General features: G+C 42.9%; 1 protein-coding gene and 1 long non-coding RNA gene across 2 annotated transcripts in view; both read right to left on the minus strand.

Moving 5' to 3' along the window:
• Positions 1–1960: 1960 nt before the first annotated feature.
• On the minus strand, positions 1961–4987 carry LOC145822337 (uncharacterized). The gene has a single exon (XM_082919093.1). The coding sequence runs from the start codon at positions 4985–4987 to the stop codon at positions 1961–1963; it is 3027 nt and encodes a 1008-aa protein (XP_082775219.1).
• A 13174-nt stretch (positions 4988–18161) lies between these two features.
• Positions 18162–19425, minus strand: part of LOC145824449 (uncharacterized) — a 145285-nt gene continuing 144021 nt past the window's right edge. The window contains exon 3 of the long non-coding RNA XR_014365969.1: positions 18162–18431. This is a non-coding gene — a long non-coding RNA (uncharacterized LOC145824449). The remainder of the gene's footprint in view (positions 18432–19425) is intronic.

Here is a 19425-nt window from a genome sequence, read left to right on the forward strand (position 1 = left end):
TTCCCTTTCTTTAGGAGACCAAACAGTGGTTCACAAGTCAAAGTTAACTTTGAAATAAACCTCTTTATGAATTGCACCTTTCCTAGAAAACCCCGCACCTCTTTTTCAGTCATTGGTGGCGGCATTTCTAAGATGGCCTCAATTTTAGATGGATCAACTTCGATTCCCCGTTGTGTGATCAAAAATCCTAACATCTTACCCGCAGTTACCCCAAGTTGCATTTTTGTGGATTTAGCCTTAGCTTGTATTCCCTAATTCTCTCAAAGAATTTCTTCAATGCAATGTAATGGCTTTGTCGATCTTTGGACTTGACAATCATGTCATCTACGTACACCTCAACTTCTTTGTGGAACATATCATGCAGAAGCGTGGTAACAGCTCTCTGGTAAGTGGCCCCGACATTCTTCAAACCGAATGGCATAACCCTGTAGCAGTATGTCCCCCATGGTGTGGTAAATGCGGTCTTTTCTCTGTCCTCAAGAGCCATAAGGATTTGGTTATACCCTGAAAAACCATCCATGAATGACAGTAAAGCATGTCCTGCAGTGAAGTCTACCAATTCGTCAATATGTGGCAATGGGAAATCATCTTTTGGGCTAGCCTTATTCAAATCTCGGAAGTCAACACAAACTCGAATTTTGCCGTCTTTCTTCAGAACTGGCACAATATTGGCTAGCCAGGTAGGATATTCGGATACTAGCAAAAAACCAGCATTGATTTGCTTGGTAACCTCTTCTTTAATTTTTAAGGCCCAATCAGGACGAATTCTGCGAAGCTTCTGTTTGACGGGTCGGGCCTCAGGGTCGAGAGGGATCCTATGCTGTACAATCTCAGGGTCAATTCCTGGCATGTCTTCATAGGACCATGCAAAAACATCTTTGAATTCTGTTAATAAAGCAACTAATTGTTCACGTTCCTCTGAAGACAATGTAGAACCAATTTGAATCAAGCGATGATCTTTTTCAGTACCCACATTTACAGGAACAATTTCATCCACTAATGGCTTAGCACGCCTTTCTTCCTCCCAGTCGATTAAATTTTTCAAAGCCCGAGGAATTTCTTCTTTTTCGTTTTTATCAAAATTTTGAAAATTTTGGTCAATATTATGAACTATAGGCACAGAAAAGTAAGCGGAAATCACATCTTCATTCAAAGCCTTGGGTTCACAAGTTGCAACAGACTCAAAAGAGAAAGAAAAAGAAGACTCAGACATTTTAGACAAACTTAAATCTGCTTCCAACCCCATAGGCCCACCAAACTCAGACTCAACAGCCAATTCAGAACTCTCAATACAACTCTTTTCAAAATGCCAATTTATTTGTGAGCCATTCACCGCATCCATGATGAAGCTTGAACAGTCAGCAGGTACCTCTTCCCCGATCACGGCAATGGTCATATCCCCCAAATTCATCGGTTCAGCGCTAGTATGTGATTCTGTCAATAAGTCAGCCAGTGTTAGGCCCAGAACTTCCTCTGTGCTGCTTTCCGAGCTGACTTCTCTATCTTGTCTGATGTCGATACTAGGATCTACCCACTCCTTATCATTGTCAGAAAGTTGATGATCGAAGAAGATCTCAAACCCAGGGTATCTCTTTTTCTCCACTTGATCAATCCAGGGCTCAGGGAAACCACAGAAAGGGAAGTCTTCTCCTTGGCGGACAAAGCGTCCGTTCAAGGTCCCACGAATTGGCTTATGAACTAACTCAAACTGCCGCCCGGTTCTCTTGGCCTTGATCCTCTCCCTGATCTCTTCAGTTTTCCTTTTCCAGTCATCAGCTATGGGTGCATACCCCAGTCCGAATGCATGTGGGTTATGAGGTACTTCACTGGCTGTAGTAATACTTTTCCTGCCACTTTGTCCCAATCCCATCCCTGGAATATGACCTAGTTTACTCATGAAATAGATTGATTGGGCACTGACGTATACACCTTCATCTTCTGCCATGAGCGTTTGAACTAGCTAGGCCTCTGCCAATGTAAAACCTGATAGGAATACATCTTCTTTCCCATGCTGTATTTCTAGCAGTGGTGTTGTGACTTCTGGGGGAGGATGAATGGATGAATTTCCGAAGACAGTGGCAATTCCTCTGCCATATGGGTACTTTACCAATTGATGTAGTGTGGATGATACAGCTTTCATCTGATGAAGCCAGGGCCTTCCCAATAGCAAGTTGAACGTTGCGGGAACATCCATGACATGAAATTCAGTTTCATGCTCAGATGGACCCAATGTTATTTGTACTTTGACTGTCCCCATCACTTCCCGACTAGTATTATCATAGGCCCGGATCAATTGAGTAGTGGGCATGAAATCTGCTGGCTTTAGCCCAATTGCATAAGCAGTGCGTGTAGGGCAGACATTGATGGCTGATCCGGTGTCAATCAGAACAATCGGGATCCATTTCTTTCTGCATTCCAGTGATATGTACAAAGGCTTATTATGTTCTGATCCTTTTGTTGGCAGCTCTTTGTCAGCAAAAGTTATTGCTAGGATGGTTTCTCTTGGGGTGATTAATGACACTAACTGCTCGGGAGTGGTGTCAATTGATAGCTTAGCCTTGTTCAACATTGACAACATTGCCTGTCGATGTTCTCGGGAAGCCATGAGAAGTCCCCAGATGGAGATGTTTGCTTGGATCTTTTTTAGCTGTCTTAAAACCAGGTTTTCTTCTGTTTCTTTCTCCTTCTCCTTCTCTTTCTCTTTCTCTTTATCAATGTCAGTATCTTTGCCCGAGGATTCACCTTGGTCTAGTTGTGGAGGTTTAAAGTAACGCCCACTCCTAGTTAGGTGATCAATTTCTTCAGAATACCAAGTTTCATCAGGCAAAGTACTACCCCACTCATCATCGGTGTGAGCGAGCTGCAGATCGCTATCATCCCACCATTCACCTTCGTTAACCGAAAGACAGTTGTCAGGCTTTACATGAATCATTCCCACATTATACTCTAACAGACTTTCTGATTCTTCTTCTCTCTTGGAATCCCTTTCATTGCCACTGCTTTCAAACTTTTTGGCTTCAGTTTTTGGTTCATCATTTTTTCCCTTAGTTTTCCCATCAAAACCTTCATCATCACTTGTCCAACTGTGAGTAGCATTGAAACTTCTTGGATCCCACCAGCTGATCTGCACATTTCCCAAATCCAATTCCTCAAAGAATTTGAGATTGTTCAAGTCTTCTTCTAGATTGGTCAAGTCATCTAATCCCTGTTCATGCATATCTTCTCTAATGACATTGATGGTACATGAGTCAGGTAAGATAACTTCCGGTTTCAACTGGCCAACAGGTACTATGTATTTGTTGGGATCATATCCTTCTTCCAGTAGTTTTCCAGTCTCAATCACTGGTACTTCGGTTATGTCTTCTTTGGATCCTTCTTTTGATACGGCCTTTTCTTCCTCTGTTTGTACCACCACCACCACTATGGTCTGTTTTAGCTTTGGATGGGTTAGAGGTGCATCCATCATACATAAATCAATGCTCTCTGGAATGTATACCTCGGGTTTGGGTAGATGGGCAGGTGTGATGTATATACTAGGGTTGAAGGTGGGAAGGAGTGTATGGATATGGTTGAGGTGAGGAGGTGGTCGATTTTTGTCATGGGATGGCAGCGGGTTGGTGGTGACATTGGGTTTTTGTGGTTGTGGGGGAGCTATGATCTTATTATCAATGAGGTTTTGGATTTCATGGCGAAGGCGAAAACAGTAGTCAGTGTCATGTCCCGGTTGTTGATGAAAGGCACAGCATTTGGTAGGGTCGTGTTTGGCTGGGAGAGGATCGGGAAGAGGCCGGGGGTCTAGAGGCTTGAGATACCCTCTTTCTATCAAGATTTTCATAGCTTTGGCTGGGGACATGTAGAGAGGGTTAAGGGTTCTAGTCGTGTTTCGAGTTGAGTTGGTTGTTTGTGGACTGGCATTGGCAAATGGGTCGGCCATTTTGGCAGTGGTGGTAGTGACTGAATTGACCTCAGAAGGTCTTACAACTGTACTACTATTAGTAGTAGCATTGGAACTGCGACCAAAAGGCTTCCGAATAGGTTCCTTATCATCTACAATGATTCTTTGTTTGATGGCATCCTCTATCTGGACCCCTATTTCATGTAAGTCATTAAAAGTGAAGAGTGGGAGGACTATCATTTTTTGTAACATCTTTCCATGTAGATTTCTGACTATCATACAGATTTGGTCTTTTTCGAGTGGTCTGTTGGTCATCATTGCTGCTTTTGCCCTCCATCTGGTGACAAAAGCTACAAAACTTTCATTAGGCTCTTGGCGAGTTGCCTCCAAATCCCGAGTAGTTATCTCAATCTGGGTGTTGTAAGAATATTGGGTGATAAAAGCCTCAGCTAACTCCTCCCAATTTTGTTTCACCAAGTCTTCTAACTTGGCATACCAGATGACAGCCACTCCTGACAAAGTTCGTCCGAACAAAGAGAGCTTTTGCGGACGAGTCAAACCCATAGGCTTTAGGACATCAGAAAATAGGCGAATGTGCACCATTGGGTCACCGGAGCCATCAAACCTATCAATGTGTGGCATTTTGAACCGTTCTGGCAACTTCACAACTGTCTCAGTGTACCCGTCTTCGATGTCTGGGATTAAATTGACTCCTTGTGACCTTTTGAAAAGTTTTTCCAACTTGGACAGCTTCAACATAGTTGGGTCAAACTCAGGTGCTTCGGAGGGAAAGATCCCTCCCGCTGGTTGCGGAAGGGGAAATGATCCTCCTGAAGTTTGTGCAGGAACCCTCAGATCTTCTGGTGAGTTAAGTTCGGCAAACTCGTCAGTTGGTGGAGGTGGAGGTGGAATTGGATGGGCCACTGGAGGTGGTTGGGTAATGGACACCCCAGATGAGCGTTGCAGTTCAGCAAGAGTATTGCCTTGAGCGGCAAGAGTAGTGCCTTGGGCGGTAATCGTAGTGGCAACAGTATCCATGCTCCATTGAATGGCCAATAGTATGTCTGCTATATTTTCTGGAATCTGAGCCATCACTGATTCTGGTGAGTTGAGTGGTGATGATCTAGTAGGTGAAGAAGGGGTATTCTGGACAGTTGATGAAGCTTTTTCTTTTCTTCGTGTAACTGGCGGCAAAGAAACTAACACTGGCTGACCCTGAACCAAATCTGCACTTTTGCAAAGTCTACCAACGCGAGTCCACAGAACTTGGGGGATATTAGACCTTTCGGAAGCTATAGTGCTTGACTACCTTGCTGAAACAAAATGGGACCCCTAATTAGAATTTCATCAGCATCCCAGCTCAACTGATTACTGCTAACTCATGTTGGAAAAAAACTGAACTCAACTCCACAAGCTGAAATGACTGAACCACTCATCTGAATCTAAGAATCCCCATACATTGCGCATAACACATAGCATGAAAGAGAACAAACACCCCTATGGGGGCTAGGGTTACCCTGTCCTAACTTTGAAATGATCTAGGGTTTCACTATTCAAACAAGCGGCGTCATACATCCTAGAAATGGGAGAGCATCCTGTCCTAATTTTGGAAGGTACTATAGCTCATTATATGCATAAGGTTGGCTCTACTCTAGGGGTTGAAGTCAAGGTGACGTTACCAAAGAGACCTTTGGGTCATAACCAATAAAGATCCCAGGAAACCAGAAGAGTCAAATAGCCTCTCTTCGTAATCTGAGAACCTTAGATAGCAGAGCTACGTAGCAGAGCTAGAGCTACCTTTTTGACAGATCTTAAAAGGTTACAACACAAGGCCTCTAAAGTATCGTAAAGATAGGTGTAGTGTCACAAAAAGCATGTATGTGCTCCCATTAGTATCTGGGCAACACAAGGACTTGAAGTGCACCAATGAATGCAATGCAATGAATATATAATTTAAAAATAAAAGTCATATCATGGAGTTCGAGTCAAGATTTTATAAAATCCCCAGCGGAGTCGCCAGAAACTGTAACATGCCCGGGGGGTACCCGTGCGCGTTAAACAGTTCGGACCCCCGAGATCTCTTTGATCTATTCTCACGAGTGCAATGTGAAACATAGATGAGAGTCCAGATTTGGCAACTTTTATTGAAAATCCATTTTATTGCAATTTTGTCAAAAATGGACTGCGTCATCAGATCTCAGAGTCGCCACCTAATATTTATTTTGGGAAAATTAGGAAACCCATAACTCGTGCCAAGGCCACTGTTCGTCGTAACCAAGGATGCTTGGCTCGGAACCTTAGGTATGAGAGGGGAAGGTCAATAATGAGCACCCCCGCCCACCCGATCAAAGATCGGCCTTTACTAACCATGATATGAATTTTATTTTATTTATATGTTCATGTTCTAATTAGTTAATAAATCCTAAAATTTACTATGTGAAGCATACAAGTATAGACTATGCCATTCATTTTGGAACAATTTGATATCATGCATTTTGAAAGAGTTTTGACGATGTACAACCCAAATAAATTGAGTTTACAAGCATGAAAATCAACATCATTCCAAATTAAGCGACACAACCTTCATCCACTGGCATTCATAGAGTTATATCACATAAGCAACTAGCCTCATGGTAGAATGCTAGACATAGTAAGAAAAACACACACACACGGGATGTTAAAGCATAAAAACTCACATGTTTGATGTCCCACGAACAAGCTGCAAAACAAAGTTAGTAAAATATGTATGATCTTATATACAAAACCCTAATGTAATTCACTCATGAGATGCAACTAAAGATTCGGCTTCTAAAATATGATATGTGAATCATCTCAAGAACATGAGGTAGCGCACATAATCACATAGGAATTGATTAAATCAATAAATGCAAACTTAGCCGAATCAAGATGCATGAAACATGGATGCAAAGCATAACTATGATGAAAAATAAATATGATGTTTATGTACAAATAAAGAAAGCAAGTAAAAGAATGGGATAGAAAGAAGCGGGGCGGGGAATTATTACAACATTTTAAAGAATAATTACAAACCAAATTAGAGAGGGATGAGGAGAATATTACAACAAAATAAAAACCTCACAATACACTCAAAATAAAATAAATAAATAAAATAAAAGCTTCATGTTCTTTAGAACCGCCGGCGGAAATTGGTCAATATTGGGGGATTACGCCATCTTGTTCGGAAGAAGCTAACCGATCGGCCAAATAGGCCGGCCGGTGAACTAGGCCAAGCAAAACCTGTCTTGTTGCGAAACCAAGAAAAGGAACAAACAAAAAATATGTAGGTGGCTCAACTAACCACTACCGGTTAGATTAAAAAAAAGAAAATAAAATAAAAAAGTGCAAACTCACAACATAAACCTAAAGCAATAAAACAAATATAAGATAGAACATGCAAAATTACAACAAAACTAATATGAGACTAATACACGAAAAAAATAAATATGAGGTACACACATGCAAGATTACAACAAAACTAATATGAAATTAAAGTATGCGAATAAAAATAAATAAATAAATAATTATGAGCTAAACAAACCACTAGGATTATAACAACACACTATGAAATATAAAGTAAAAAAATAATTATGAGATGAACAAACCACTTGGATTATAATAAAACATAATGAAATAAGAAGCAAGAATATAAATATAAGATATAAAATATAAGAAAATGAAAAATTAAAAATTCACCTTCCAAAGAAAGATTAAACTTCTTGATTTCCAAACTTCCTCTTGATCACCCTCAAGTGTAGGAAGTGTGTTCTCAAGTCTTCAATTCGAAATTATGGAGTTTGTGGTATGGAAAGTGGTTAACTCACTAGTTTTTCTTACTTTCAATCACTAAACATTCTTCCTTATGATCAAGGCGATTGATCTTTGGCTATATCAGAATTTTTGGAGTGGTTTTGGTGTATGGAAATGAGGAATTTCAGTAGCTATGGAAGGTATGGGGTGTATATGGAAGATAGGAATATTTTTGGCTCAAAAACTCAAATTTTCTCTCTTTTTTCACTCTTTTCTCTTCAATTTCGTGGTCCTCTCCCTCTCTTACAATATGATCATTCTATATAGGCAATGAGGGAGAGTAAAGGTCAAAAAGAAGGTGGGAGACAAGGTGGGAGACAAGAATATGATAGAAGGGCAAATTTTCAAGGTGGTTGTATGGGATGCTCCTTTATGGATGCAAATAAAACATCTTTTTGACTATGAAGGATGATTAGGTATAATGGAGGATGAGTGGATGCACTTGAATGGCTCAAAAAAATAGGTAAATGGGTTGTCCCAACCGAACCAAAACCAAGAAAAATGGGCTATTGCTATTTTGGGTCGAATCAACAAAATCTACTTTTAAGCCCAACTTCAAATGGGCATATCTCCCCCATATGGACATGGTTTTAGGTGGTTCTTGGGTCTAAATTGAAGCCCCCGAAGTCTAGTTTCCAATGGTGGTGGCCTCACATTTAAATTCCAAGTGTACAACGAGATATGCCTAATTTAGTGAAAGCTGTCTCGGGCTGGGTCAACAAAATCTGCTCTTAAGCTTAACTTCAAATGGGCATATCTCCCTTATTTAGACTTGGTCTAAGGTGGTTCTTGGGTCTAAATTTAAGCCCCCGAAGTCTAGTTTCCAATGGTGGTAGCCTCACATTTAAATTCCAAGTGTACAAAGAGAAATGCCTAATTTAGTGAAGGCTGCTCATTTCCTTCTTAATGATTTGATACTCATCCTTTTCCTAAACCGGCTTTCTTTCATCCCCTCCTATTTCCTTCAACTCCAAACCTATAAAGAAGATATTTTCAAATATTTTTCAAAAATTTCACCTCCCTTCCATTTATTTCTACTTTGCCCTTACTCGGTTTACTGAAAAGTGCAGTATTTTAATCGAAATGGGAGCCTCGAGACATCGTAGAAACATTTAAAAAAAACATATTTTGAAAAGAGGGTTTTAAGGTCTAAAATAGTTTGGCCAAAAAATGGGTGAAGGTTGGGATTAAAACTTAAATTCCATCTTTCTTACTGAGAATTTTGTGAGAAACACATTCTAATTGTCATCATCGGGTAATCAAAAGAAAGCGCCCAAGTCTTAGGGCCGGTCAAAATGGAGTGTCTACACTGTCGCCGGCTCCTCATCCATTATTTGGCTTCAACGCAAATCCAGAGTACCCGTTGGGAAAAATCACACTTCCCGTTCGAGCGGGTTTCCAAACAGTGGATATGGAATTCGTGGTCGTCAAGCTCCTTTCGCCGTATAATCTCATCATGGGGCGAACTTGGTTGCATATTATTCAGGCCGTCCCAAGCACCTATCATCAGCTGTTACGCTTCCCGACCGAACACGGCATTGAGCTAATTCGTGGTTCCTAGCAATCCGCACAAGCATGTTATCTCCTTTCTGGAAAGACACCAACAGAGTCGCAGGTCAACTCCACTGAAGTGCCGAGTCGCAGGTTGACTCCACTGAAGCTACGGAAGCCCTAAGCAATACCAGCAGTAGCTTGCCAAGTCGCATAATCAACGCGTTTAGCTGCGTCGCTACACTGGGAGAGTTGATCCTGAAGGCACTTCTGGATGACAAGAAACCGGTTGATGAAAAATTGGGTCCTAACTGAGATGGCCATTATCGGATAGATTCCATATCGGCTCAGAAATATATCAGGAAGGAATCTGCCACGGCCTTGGAACCCGACGCACTTGCGAAAATTCTGTCATTAAACCCGACTTGTGGGGAATGATCCTAGTTCTACATGGTTTGCCATGTACACATTCCACTTTTGAAATGCAACACCCACTGCGAAATATAATTAAAAAGTGCTGCGACTGAAAAAAGTCTCCGGATTCAGAGCCCCACCGGCGCATGACGTCTTTGGGCCAAAAAAGCCTCCGGATTCGGAGCGTCCTTCGTGGATATCACGATTAGGAATGGCAACGGGATGGGGCGGGGCCGGGGATTGCCCTCCCCGTCCTCGATCCCCGATTGAGAAAGTCTCCCCATCCCCGGCCCCGGCCCCGATCCCTGACGGGGAACCTATCACCGGTCCCATCCCCGTCCCCTAACGGGGATCGGGGTTCCCCGACCCCGAAAATTCCCCGGCCCAAACAGATCTGTTTCAACAACACCATACATGTACAAATATATTTTCGTTCCAAAAAAAAAAAAAAAATCTGTTTCAACACATGCTGTGTAATACATATACAGAGAAAAATCTGTTTCAACACTATACATAAAAAAATCTGTTTCAACACCATACATGTACAAATCTATATACAACACCATACTGTTTATATATTTATACCTGTGTCATAAAAATAAAAAATCTGTATATATACATACTGTCTAAACACATGTAAAATACACATACAAAAATCTGTTTGAACGACGAAGGAGAGGATCGGCGTCGCGGAGAGGACGATCGGCGACGAGGACGAGGATCGGCGTCGCGGAGAGGACGATCGGCGTTGAGGACGACTCTCGGCATCCCAGACGCAGATCGGAGGAAGGCAGTGACGGAGATCGGGGTGAGGCAGTGAGGTCGGAAGGAGGGAGATTGGAGGGAGGAAGATTGGCGTGAGGCAGTGATGAAGATCGGAGGGAAGGAGGGAGATCAGAGGGAGGGACATCGGAGGGAGCCTCCCTAGAGAGAGGGGAGGCTTTTAGAGAGAGAGAGAGGGGGGGGAGAGAGGCAGACAGACTAACTGAGAGTCTGAGTCCAGAGGCCTAAACCTATAATATAATATATATAGTATAATAATCCTAAACATATAATATATATATATATATATTATAATAATTATACGGGGGTCAATCGGGGATCAGTCGGGGCGGGGACGGGCCAGGGCCGGGGTTGGGAAATCTATCCCCGTCCCCGGCCCGAAAATCATCGGGGATCAGATTTTTAATACCATTCCCGGCCCTATGGGGATAATTTTCGAGGAAAAACCGTTCCAATCGGGGTCGGGGGATTGGGTCCCCATCGGGCCGGGTTTAAATTGCCATCCCTAATCACGATTGGCCGATTAAAGCCTCTGGATTCGGAGCCCTATCGGCGCATGACGTCTTTGGGCCGAAAAAGCCTTCGGATTTGGAGCGCCCTTCGTGGATATCACGATTGGCCAAAAAGTCTCCGGATTCGGAGTGCCCCTCGTAGCTATCATGATTGGCCAAAAAGTCTTCGAATTCAGAGCACCCCTCGTGGATATCACGATTGGCCGATTAAAGCCTCCGGATTCGGAGCGCCCTTCGTAGATATCACGATTGGCTGACAAAAGTCTCCGGATTCGGAGCCCCATCGGCGCATGACGTCTTTGGGCCGAAAAAGCCTCCGGATTCGGAGCGCCCTTCGTGGATATCACGATTGGCTGATTAAAGCCTCTGGATTCGGAGCCCCATCGGCGCATGACGTCTTTGGGCCAAAAAAGCCTCCGGATTCGGAGCGCCCTTCGTGGATATCACGATTGGCCAAAAAGCCTCCGGAATCGGAGCCCCATCGGCACATGACATCTTTGGCCGATAAAGCCTCCAAATTCGGCTGACCAAATAGTGTCCCGCCGGGCGACGCTCAAGGGCCATATGAAAAAATGCTTAATTAAAGCAGGGATATGCAAGTTGAGCTAGCACAACCACATGAACAAAACAAAACGTGCCAACATTCGAGCATCACAACGAAATAAGATGCTTAATCAAAATAAGATGCTTAATTAAGAACGAGATATATAAACTTTTAAAATAACACATTTTATTCGATTAAACAGTAATTACAAAAACGCAATCCGCGTTCGAGCATTACAATATCTATCTTCATACGGCGTTGCCTTCATCCTCACCCTTCTCAAACTTCAAAGGCGAAAAAGGGGAAGTGGTCGCGTTGGTACAGCGGCAGCACTGAATCAGTGCCCGCTGCTCGGAGAGCATCTGCAGCTTGAAATGCTTTGATCTGACCGCGCTTGAATCCACGATGTTTACACCGGCGAGACAATCACCCTCGAGGTGGAAAGCTTTAACACGATAGACAACGTCAAAGCCAAGATCTAGGACAAGAAAGGAATTCCCCACGAAAATAGTAAAACTCAACGATTACGGTGCTATGTCGGCCTCACGATTCATTGCAGTATCAAGCTCAGCCAAAGTTCGAGTTTCTCCTCTGCTAATTAAAGAAAACTCCATTTGACATTCACACTTATCTAACCCCACGCAGCGCAATTGTTTTAAATCGAGTCTAAACACAGTAAGTGAAGTTACTGGCGCAAAGAGTCCGAGGCGATTTATTTCTAATCCTTGCAGTGACCCCGAGGTGATTTCATTAAACACTGAACTCCAAAAGACGGACGCCAATCGATATTGGCCACAGTCATTCCATGTACTAATTTTTAGCTTTTTGAAGTTAAAATGGCCCAATTATCTAAACGGCAACTAAAGATGGGCTGACAGTCTCCGGATTCGGAGCCCCATCGGCGCACGACGTCTTTGGGCCGAAAAAACCTCCAGATTCGGAGCGCCCTCGGCGCTTGACGTCTTCAAAGTCGAAATACACGTGTGCCGAATAAAAATTACGATGAAACAAAGTTGAAATAGGCAAAATTGAAATAAGCAATGTACTATTCAAATTAGATTGTTCAAGTCGTACAAACGTAATACGTGCGCACATTCAGAATAAAATGTGTACCAATATAAAATGCGTAATAAGTGCATTACAAATTAAGAACTAAGCATTTTATTAAAATCAGCTAATAAATATATAATTTCACTTTCAATCTACATAATCATTACAAGGTTTTCTTCGGTTCGGCGGCTTCTTCATCATCACTCTTCTCAATTTTGAAAGCAGAGAAGGGTAAATCATTCTGTTGGTACGACGGAAACGCTGAATCCAACCCTGCCGCCTGGAGATTCTCAACTTGCCGAAATGCCTTGATCCAACTATGCTTAAATCCACGATTTTCACATCGGCATACTTCTTTGGCGAGTTTCTCCTTGGTCTTCTAAATCCCGACCTTTCGGCCGTCATGGAAGCCTTTTTCATAAGCCGTAGCCTTCCCAGTCTCAATCGCGAACATGCTAGCCGTATTACGATCGGCGATCGCATCACTAATCAGCCTTTGAGTAACCCTCTCTTCGACAATCGGGTTGGGGCGGCTGGTTGCTTGGGGCCCGGCAGACTTGATTTTCCTTAGCTCACACTCGGTTTTCTCGGCGTGAGCTTCTAACTTTCGAATGCGTTCATCTCTCTGTTCTATGTCGCGGTGAGTGACGCGGAGACGCATGCCAATCTCATAAGCCATGTACAATCCCCTTACCACCCTGTGAACGCCTTCACGAAACACTTCAAAGTCCGACCGTCCTACCATCGGCTGCTGAACTTCGGGTGGAAAAATCTGTCGAGCAAACTCGACTGCCACATTTGGATCTCGAATGATCGAATCCGCCTCTGTCATTGGTTTATTACCCACGAAGACCGCGAAACTCAATGGGCGAGGAGTCGCATCGGATTCCCTTCCAGGACAAGGTTGAGGAGACTTACGCTGTGGTTGTTTGTCCCTCCTGGGCGACCTACTTCGACAACGAGGAGATTGGTGTCCCTCTCGATCCCTCGAAGTCCTACTGCCCGCGTGCGAAGGTTCACCGCTTCGACTCATGGCACCTCCCAACTCAGCTAGCGTCTTCACTTCACCTCTGCTGTTGAAGAAAAGCTTATTTGACATTCACACTTGTTTAATCTTCTTCCAAGAGTTGGACTGAGTTGCTGACTGAGCACATAAATAGGACCCTCGTTCATGAAGTACATGCCCATTTATTTCCTACGAGGGCAACACCTCTGAGGCAATCTCATTAATATTGAAGCGTCAACAGCCTGGTGCAGATTGAGTCATATGCCCCAATCGCCCCATCTACCACTGATAATCAGTGTTCTACGATCATGAACCAGCTGGGGCAAGGGCAGATTCACTAATCTAGACGACTTAAGTGCCCCAGCCGTTCCATGAATCGATTCTTCAGTACAAGATTCATAAGTAACGTGTTAATCAGCGTTCTACGATCATGAACCAGCTGGGGTAAGGGCAGATTCATCAATCTAGACGGCTTGAGTGCCCCAGCCGTTCCACGAATCGATTCTCTACAAGATTCATATGTAACGTGTTAATCGGTGTTCTACGATCATGAACCAGCTAGGGCAAGGGCAGATTTGTCAATCTAGACGGCTTGAGTGCCCCAGCCGTTCCACGAATCGATTCTCCAGTACAAGATTCATAAATAACATGTTAATCGGTGTTCTACGATCATGAACCAGCTGGGGCAAGGGCAGATTCATTAATCTAGACGGCTTGAGTGCCCCAGCCGTTCCATGAATCGAGTCTCTACAAGATTCATACGTAACGTGTTAATCGGTGTTTACGATCATGAAACAGCTAGGGCAAGGGCAGATTCATTAATCTAGACGGCTTGAGTGCCCCAGCCGTTCCACAAATCGATTCTCCAGTACAAGATTCATAAGTAACGTGTTAATCGGCGTTCTACGTTCATGAACCAGTTGAGGCAATGGCAGATTCATCAATCTAGACGGCTTGAGTGCCCCGGGCGTTCCACGAATCGATTCTCTACAAGATTCATACGTAACGTGTTAATCGGCGTTCTATGTTCATGAACCAACTGGGGCAAGGGCAGATTCATCAATCTAGACGGCTTGAGTGCCCCAGCCATTCCACGAATCGATTCTCTACAAGATTCATACGTAATGTATTAATCGGCGTTCTACGATCATGAACCAACTGGGGCAAGGGCAGATTCATCAATCTAGATGGCTTGAGTGCCCCAGCCATTCCATGAATCGATTTATCTGAACAGTAGTCATAAATTCATTTTGTTTATGATTAAATCAGATCCCTAATTTTAATCGACTGATTAAGTCTGCCGTCTTACATAAGCTTGACATTTTGTCCCAACTGCTGATTCTCCTAACTATATACTCATACAGCAAACAATACGAGAAATAATTTGAGAGCATATAAAATTTTCATTCATAAATTGGGCGCTAGCAGCGAACATTTTACATATAAAAATCCAAAAAAGACAGAAGTCAACTAACAAAAAGCATACATTGCAATTGAGTAAAGCCTAACAAAACTAGAATGTTACCCAAATCAAGTCTCAGGATCAGACTTAAGCGGCTCAACGTCCACTTACCCGTATGGAATTGGCATGGCCAATGTAACTTCAGTGGCAGCAAGGGCTTTGAGCCAGCCATGTCTGAATCCCTGATTATCAAATTTGGGAACTTCTTCTACATAGTCATTAAAAGCGACGCTCTTCCCAGCCTCGAACGCCGCGGAAGCCTCAGATTCGGCTTTTTCCTTGTCCTGTTTCAACCCTTCCAACTCGGCCTCCAGTTTCGCAAGCGCCTCCTTGGCTAACTTGAGCGATTCCTCGCTTGCGCTTGCCCTCTCCTCGGCGTCAGACCTGAGTTGATCAGCAGTCCTGGCCCTTTCCTTTTTAGCTTTCGCCCGTGCACTTTCCATTGCGGCCCTCATTGCCTCAAACTCCACCTTGCTTCTTTGGCCATCAACTTCCGATTGCAAATGACCAATCCTTTCAACAGTGTCACGCTGGTGTCGGCCTAATTCGGCGATCCTTCCAATTGTCTACAAAACAAAGGATCGTCACATTCCAAGAAACATCGAATACAAACCAAAAGATCATCACATTCCAAGGATAAACACTTACCAAAAAGGCCGACTGAGCTGCTAATGTTACCGTTGCCAAGTCCGGCTCGGCACGGAAGGTCGTTATGTCAGCCGGCAAGGAGACCACGGCAGCCAAGCTCAATGCCACAGCTAGATCTTTCAAAGCCGATGCTTCGGAGGAGATCGGCATGTTTTTTATCTTTGGTTCAATGATGAAAGGAGCAATCACAGCCGACTCCTCTAAGCATGGCCGCTTATCAACAGGGCCATCTTCGGAGCCGCCCTTGTCCTCGGCGCTTCTTTTTTCGCCTCGATCCTTCGAAATCAGCAGCTCTTCTATAATTGGGTGCGCGACATCCTTTTCCATCTCGACGACGACAACCTAGGCTGATTCCTCTACAACAGTAGGTTGAACAGATTCAGTCAGGACAAATCCGGAATGGATGGCCTCAGCCTTTTTTCGGGCAGCCATGCGTTCGGCGTTCCTCTTCCGTGCCATCTGCGTAAGATTTTCCCCAACCATATCTTCAGAGTAATCGCCGGGAAGGTTCCCAAGTTCGAAAAAATATCTTCGAAGGCGTCCCCTCGGCCTGATGTAGACGGAGGAGCAAAATAGTTCAATCCGGCTTCCTCAAAGACCGAATTAATCGCTTCGTCAACTTCCGCGGCTGACCGGTCCGAATCCTCGGTGATTGGTTCGGCCACTTGTTCTTCTGAGTGTTCAGAATCAGATGACTCTAAACCGATCTGCCTTAAGTTTTTGAAGCTGGGGAAGATGAGGGCAGCAAGTTGATTGTCGCCTTGTGCGATCGGAATGTTGTCTGCCTCCGAGAACGTTATGTAAGTCGGCTCGTACCGCAGGAGAATGTGGGCTGCCCTCCCTTGTTTTCGAAGGTTTGGACGGCCGATGAACTGTAGTGCGGTTTTGATTTCTACGAGCACGACGTCGTCGTCTAAAACCAACACTTTCTTCAAATCGCTGCGTGCACAAACAAAATGTTAAGATGAACATAGTGCCGAATACATATACATGCAAATATGAAGACCAAAGTGATCTAATCGGCCACGTGGTTCTCCTTTTTTCCTCGGCACCGGGTCTAGACGATCTTCGCCTTCGTCGAACTCCCAGTTGCTGCAGACAACGGCCATCACGTCGTCGACACGCTTGCTAGAGCTGGTGAGCATAGTCACTAAGTGATGATCAGTATCCTTAGCTCTAAGAAAGTAACGCCCTAGCCGGCCAGTAGATTTGGCAACGGCGTAACAGCGCCGAATGGCAGGAATACCTAAATTGGTCCTAAGACGACGATTTAGTTCTACGATCCCCATTATGATATGAAAGAAATTGACGTTGGGCTGGGAGGGAATCAGACCCTAGTATCTAAGAACGACCCTCAAAAGTGGGTGAAGAGGAAAGCGGACTCCGCCCTCAGCAATTGATAAGAGAGGAAAGACGATTGTGCTCTCATTTTCCCTCTGCATATCAGTGATGCTGTCTGCCAAAAGTGACAGATGGACGTCATCAGGGATGGAGAAATGGCGTCGAAAGCCGGAGATTCGATCCGCCGAAAGGAGCTCTTTCAGATGTTTTGCCATTCTTTTAAAGCCAAACCCAAGGATTACGGAAAGTTAAAAGCCAATAAGGAAGCGGGATCAAAAATGAAGGAGAAGAAGACTTATAGGAGATAAAGCGAGAAACGACTTGTAGAAGCTGCGAAGAGATAAAGTTGCACTGGAGGGCGAGCAAGATATCTTTTGAACTTTCAGGACATACACTCGAAAAGGCAATTTCAAATCATATTAAATGGAAGCAGTGTACGACGGGGCGGGAAAGTGTTACGATGACTAAGAAGCGTATGCGCATTCTGACACGCATTGGGAAGAGGGTTAATCGCTGAATTTTTGACTTCTCAGGCTAAAAGCCAAACACGCCGACTAACTGATGATAGCAAGCTGTTTGGGAGACAATTGTGGGAGCCAGATTTTATTAGATCCATAGGAACAGATGAGCATGTCTGGTCCGAAACGTAACCTGTATTCGGTATATACCCCAGCCAGTTAAGGAGCCGAATAAAATAACCAGTATCCCAGCCAATAAAAATGACGCCGAGTAGAGGTACATGTGACGGAACAAGGATGGGCCCAGCCCAAAGGCCCAAAGAAAATACTATAAATATGGGATCATCCATCAGAGAGAGGCATGTGATAATTGTTGTGCTTAATTTAGAATATAAGTAATCTTGAGTGTTGAGACTGACTTGCCCGTCGGAGTGCTAATTCCGGCACTCCCGACCGAAGTGTTTATTCTTTTTCAGGTGACTATCAGCGGATCATGAGCGTCCCCTAAGATCAGAAGAGTATTTCCAAACCACTTCTCCACACACCTGTATCCATTGTTAGTGCAACCTGTACCCTGTATAAACAATATAATCCATCAATACTGAATATATTATCAACCATTCAACAACGTGCACACATTTCACTTCCAACCATCCAAAAAATTTATATTCAATGTATAATTCTAAATGTAATACAAATTCCATACAAACCAAGTATAATCCAACCTCCAGTAATTTAATTCCATACATAATAGAGGATTAACCAAATTTAATATCCAAAAGGAAATCTATACCACACAAAAAATTTATTCTATACCGCCTAAAAAACTAATTTGTACCACGTCCAATGCTAATTTCTATCAGGCCAAATTTTAGATATTTACCACGCAAAAAAAACTAATTTATATGAACCACTATATATATAGATGGAGATATAAAAACAATGCCCTTCCGTATTTGTCAAAAAAAGTCATATCCACATTTGTACGTCAAAAACCATCTGTAAAAAAAAATTAAAAAATAAAAAAAATTAATCATTAGTATTGACTAAATATTGGCCAATTTAAAATTATAAAAAAATATATAAAACTCGAAGTAACATATAAAAAAAATCATTAGTATTGACTAAATATTGGCCAATCTAAATATGCACCAATTGATGCTATGCCCACCCTCAGTCCTTGTTATTCCAATGTAACATAAAGGGCTTGTGCAAATTCACCTTACAAGAATCTTTAACACAACCACCTTGATATTCAAATGTCCACCCATGAAAGAGAACATAACAATAATATAAGAAAGCCAGTCAGTTGAAACCAGTCAGTTGAAGTTTTACCAAAAATCATCATAGTGTCTCTTGATGCAGGACACTATGATTCCCAATAATTTCTAAGTTTCTAACCACTTACTTCCAACCTTGAAAATCTCCTGGCACAAAGTTTCTAAGCACAAAATGTAGATGGATTCCCAATACTGTGATTTTTTTTTTTTTTTTGGAAATGGTGCTGAAATTTTTTACACCAATAAACTTATTCTGTAGTCTTCCATGCACCTTTAATAAACAATAACACACAAGCATACCAATTCTACAATGTCAAAAATCAAGTACCGCAAATGTAAATATATAGCATCATTTTTTCCCCCCCAAAAATGTTATGATGTCCACATTTGTGCACCAATTGTTATTTACCATCTCATGCATCATAATTGTATTGGTTTAATAGGTCTCATCACTAATGTCGATCACCAATTTAGAATCTTTAACACAACCACCTTGATATTGAAATGTCCACACATGAAAGAGAACAAAACAATAATATAAGAAAGCCAGTCAGTTGAAGTTTTACCAGAAATCATCATAGTGTCTCTCGAGGCAGGACACTATGATTCCCAATAATTTCTAAGTTTCTAACCACTTACTTCCAACCTTGCAAATCTCCTGGCACAAAGTTTCTAAGCACAAAATGTAGATGGATTCCCAATACTGTGATGTT

The sequence above is a fragment of the Camellia sinensis genome, chromosome 1 (assembly GCF_055761805.1).
Source record: "Camellia sinensis isolate YWXY chromosome 1, ASM5576180v1, whole genome shotgun sequence".
Taxonomy (NCBI): Eukaryota; Viridiplantae; Streptophyta; class Magnoliopsida; order Ericales; family Theaceae; genus Camellia; species Camellia sinensis.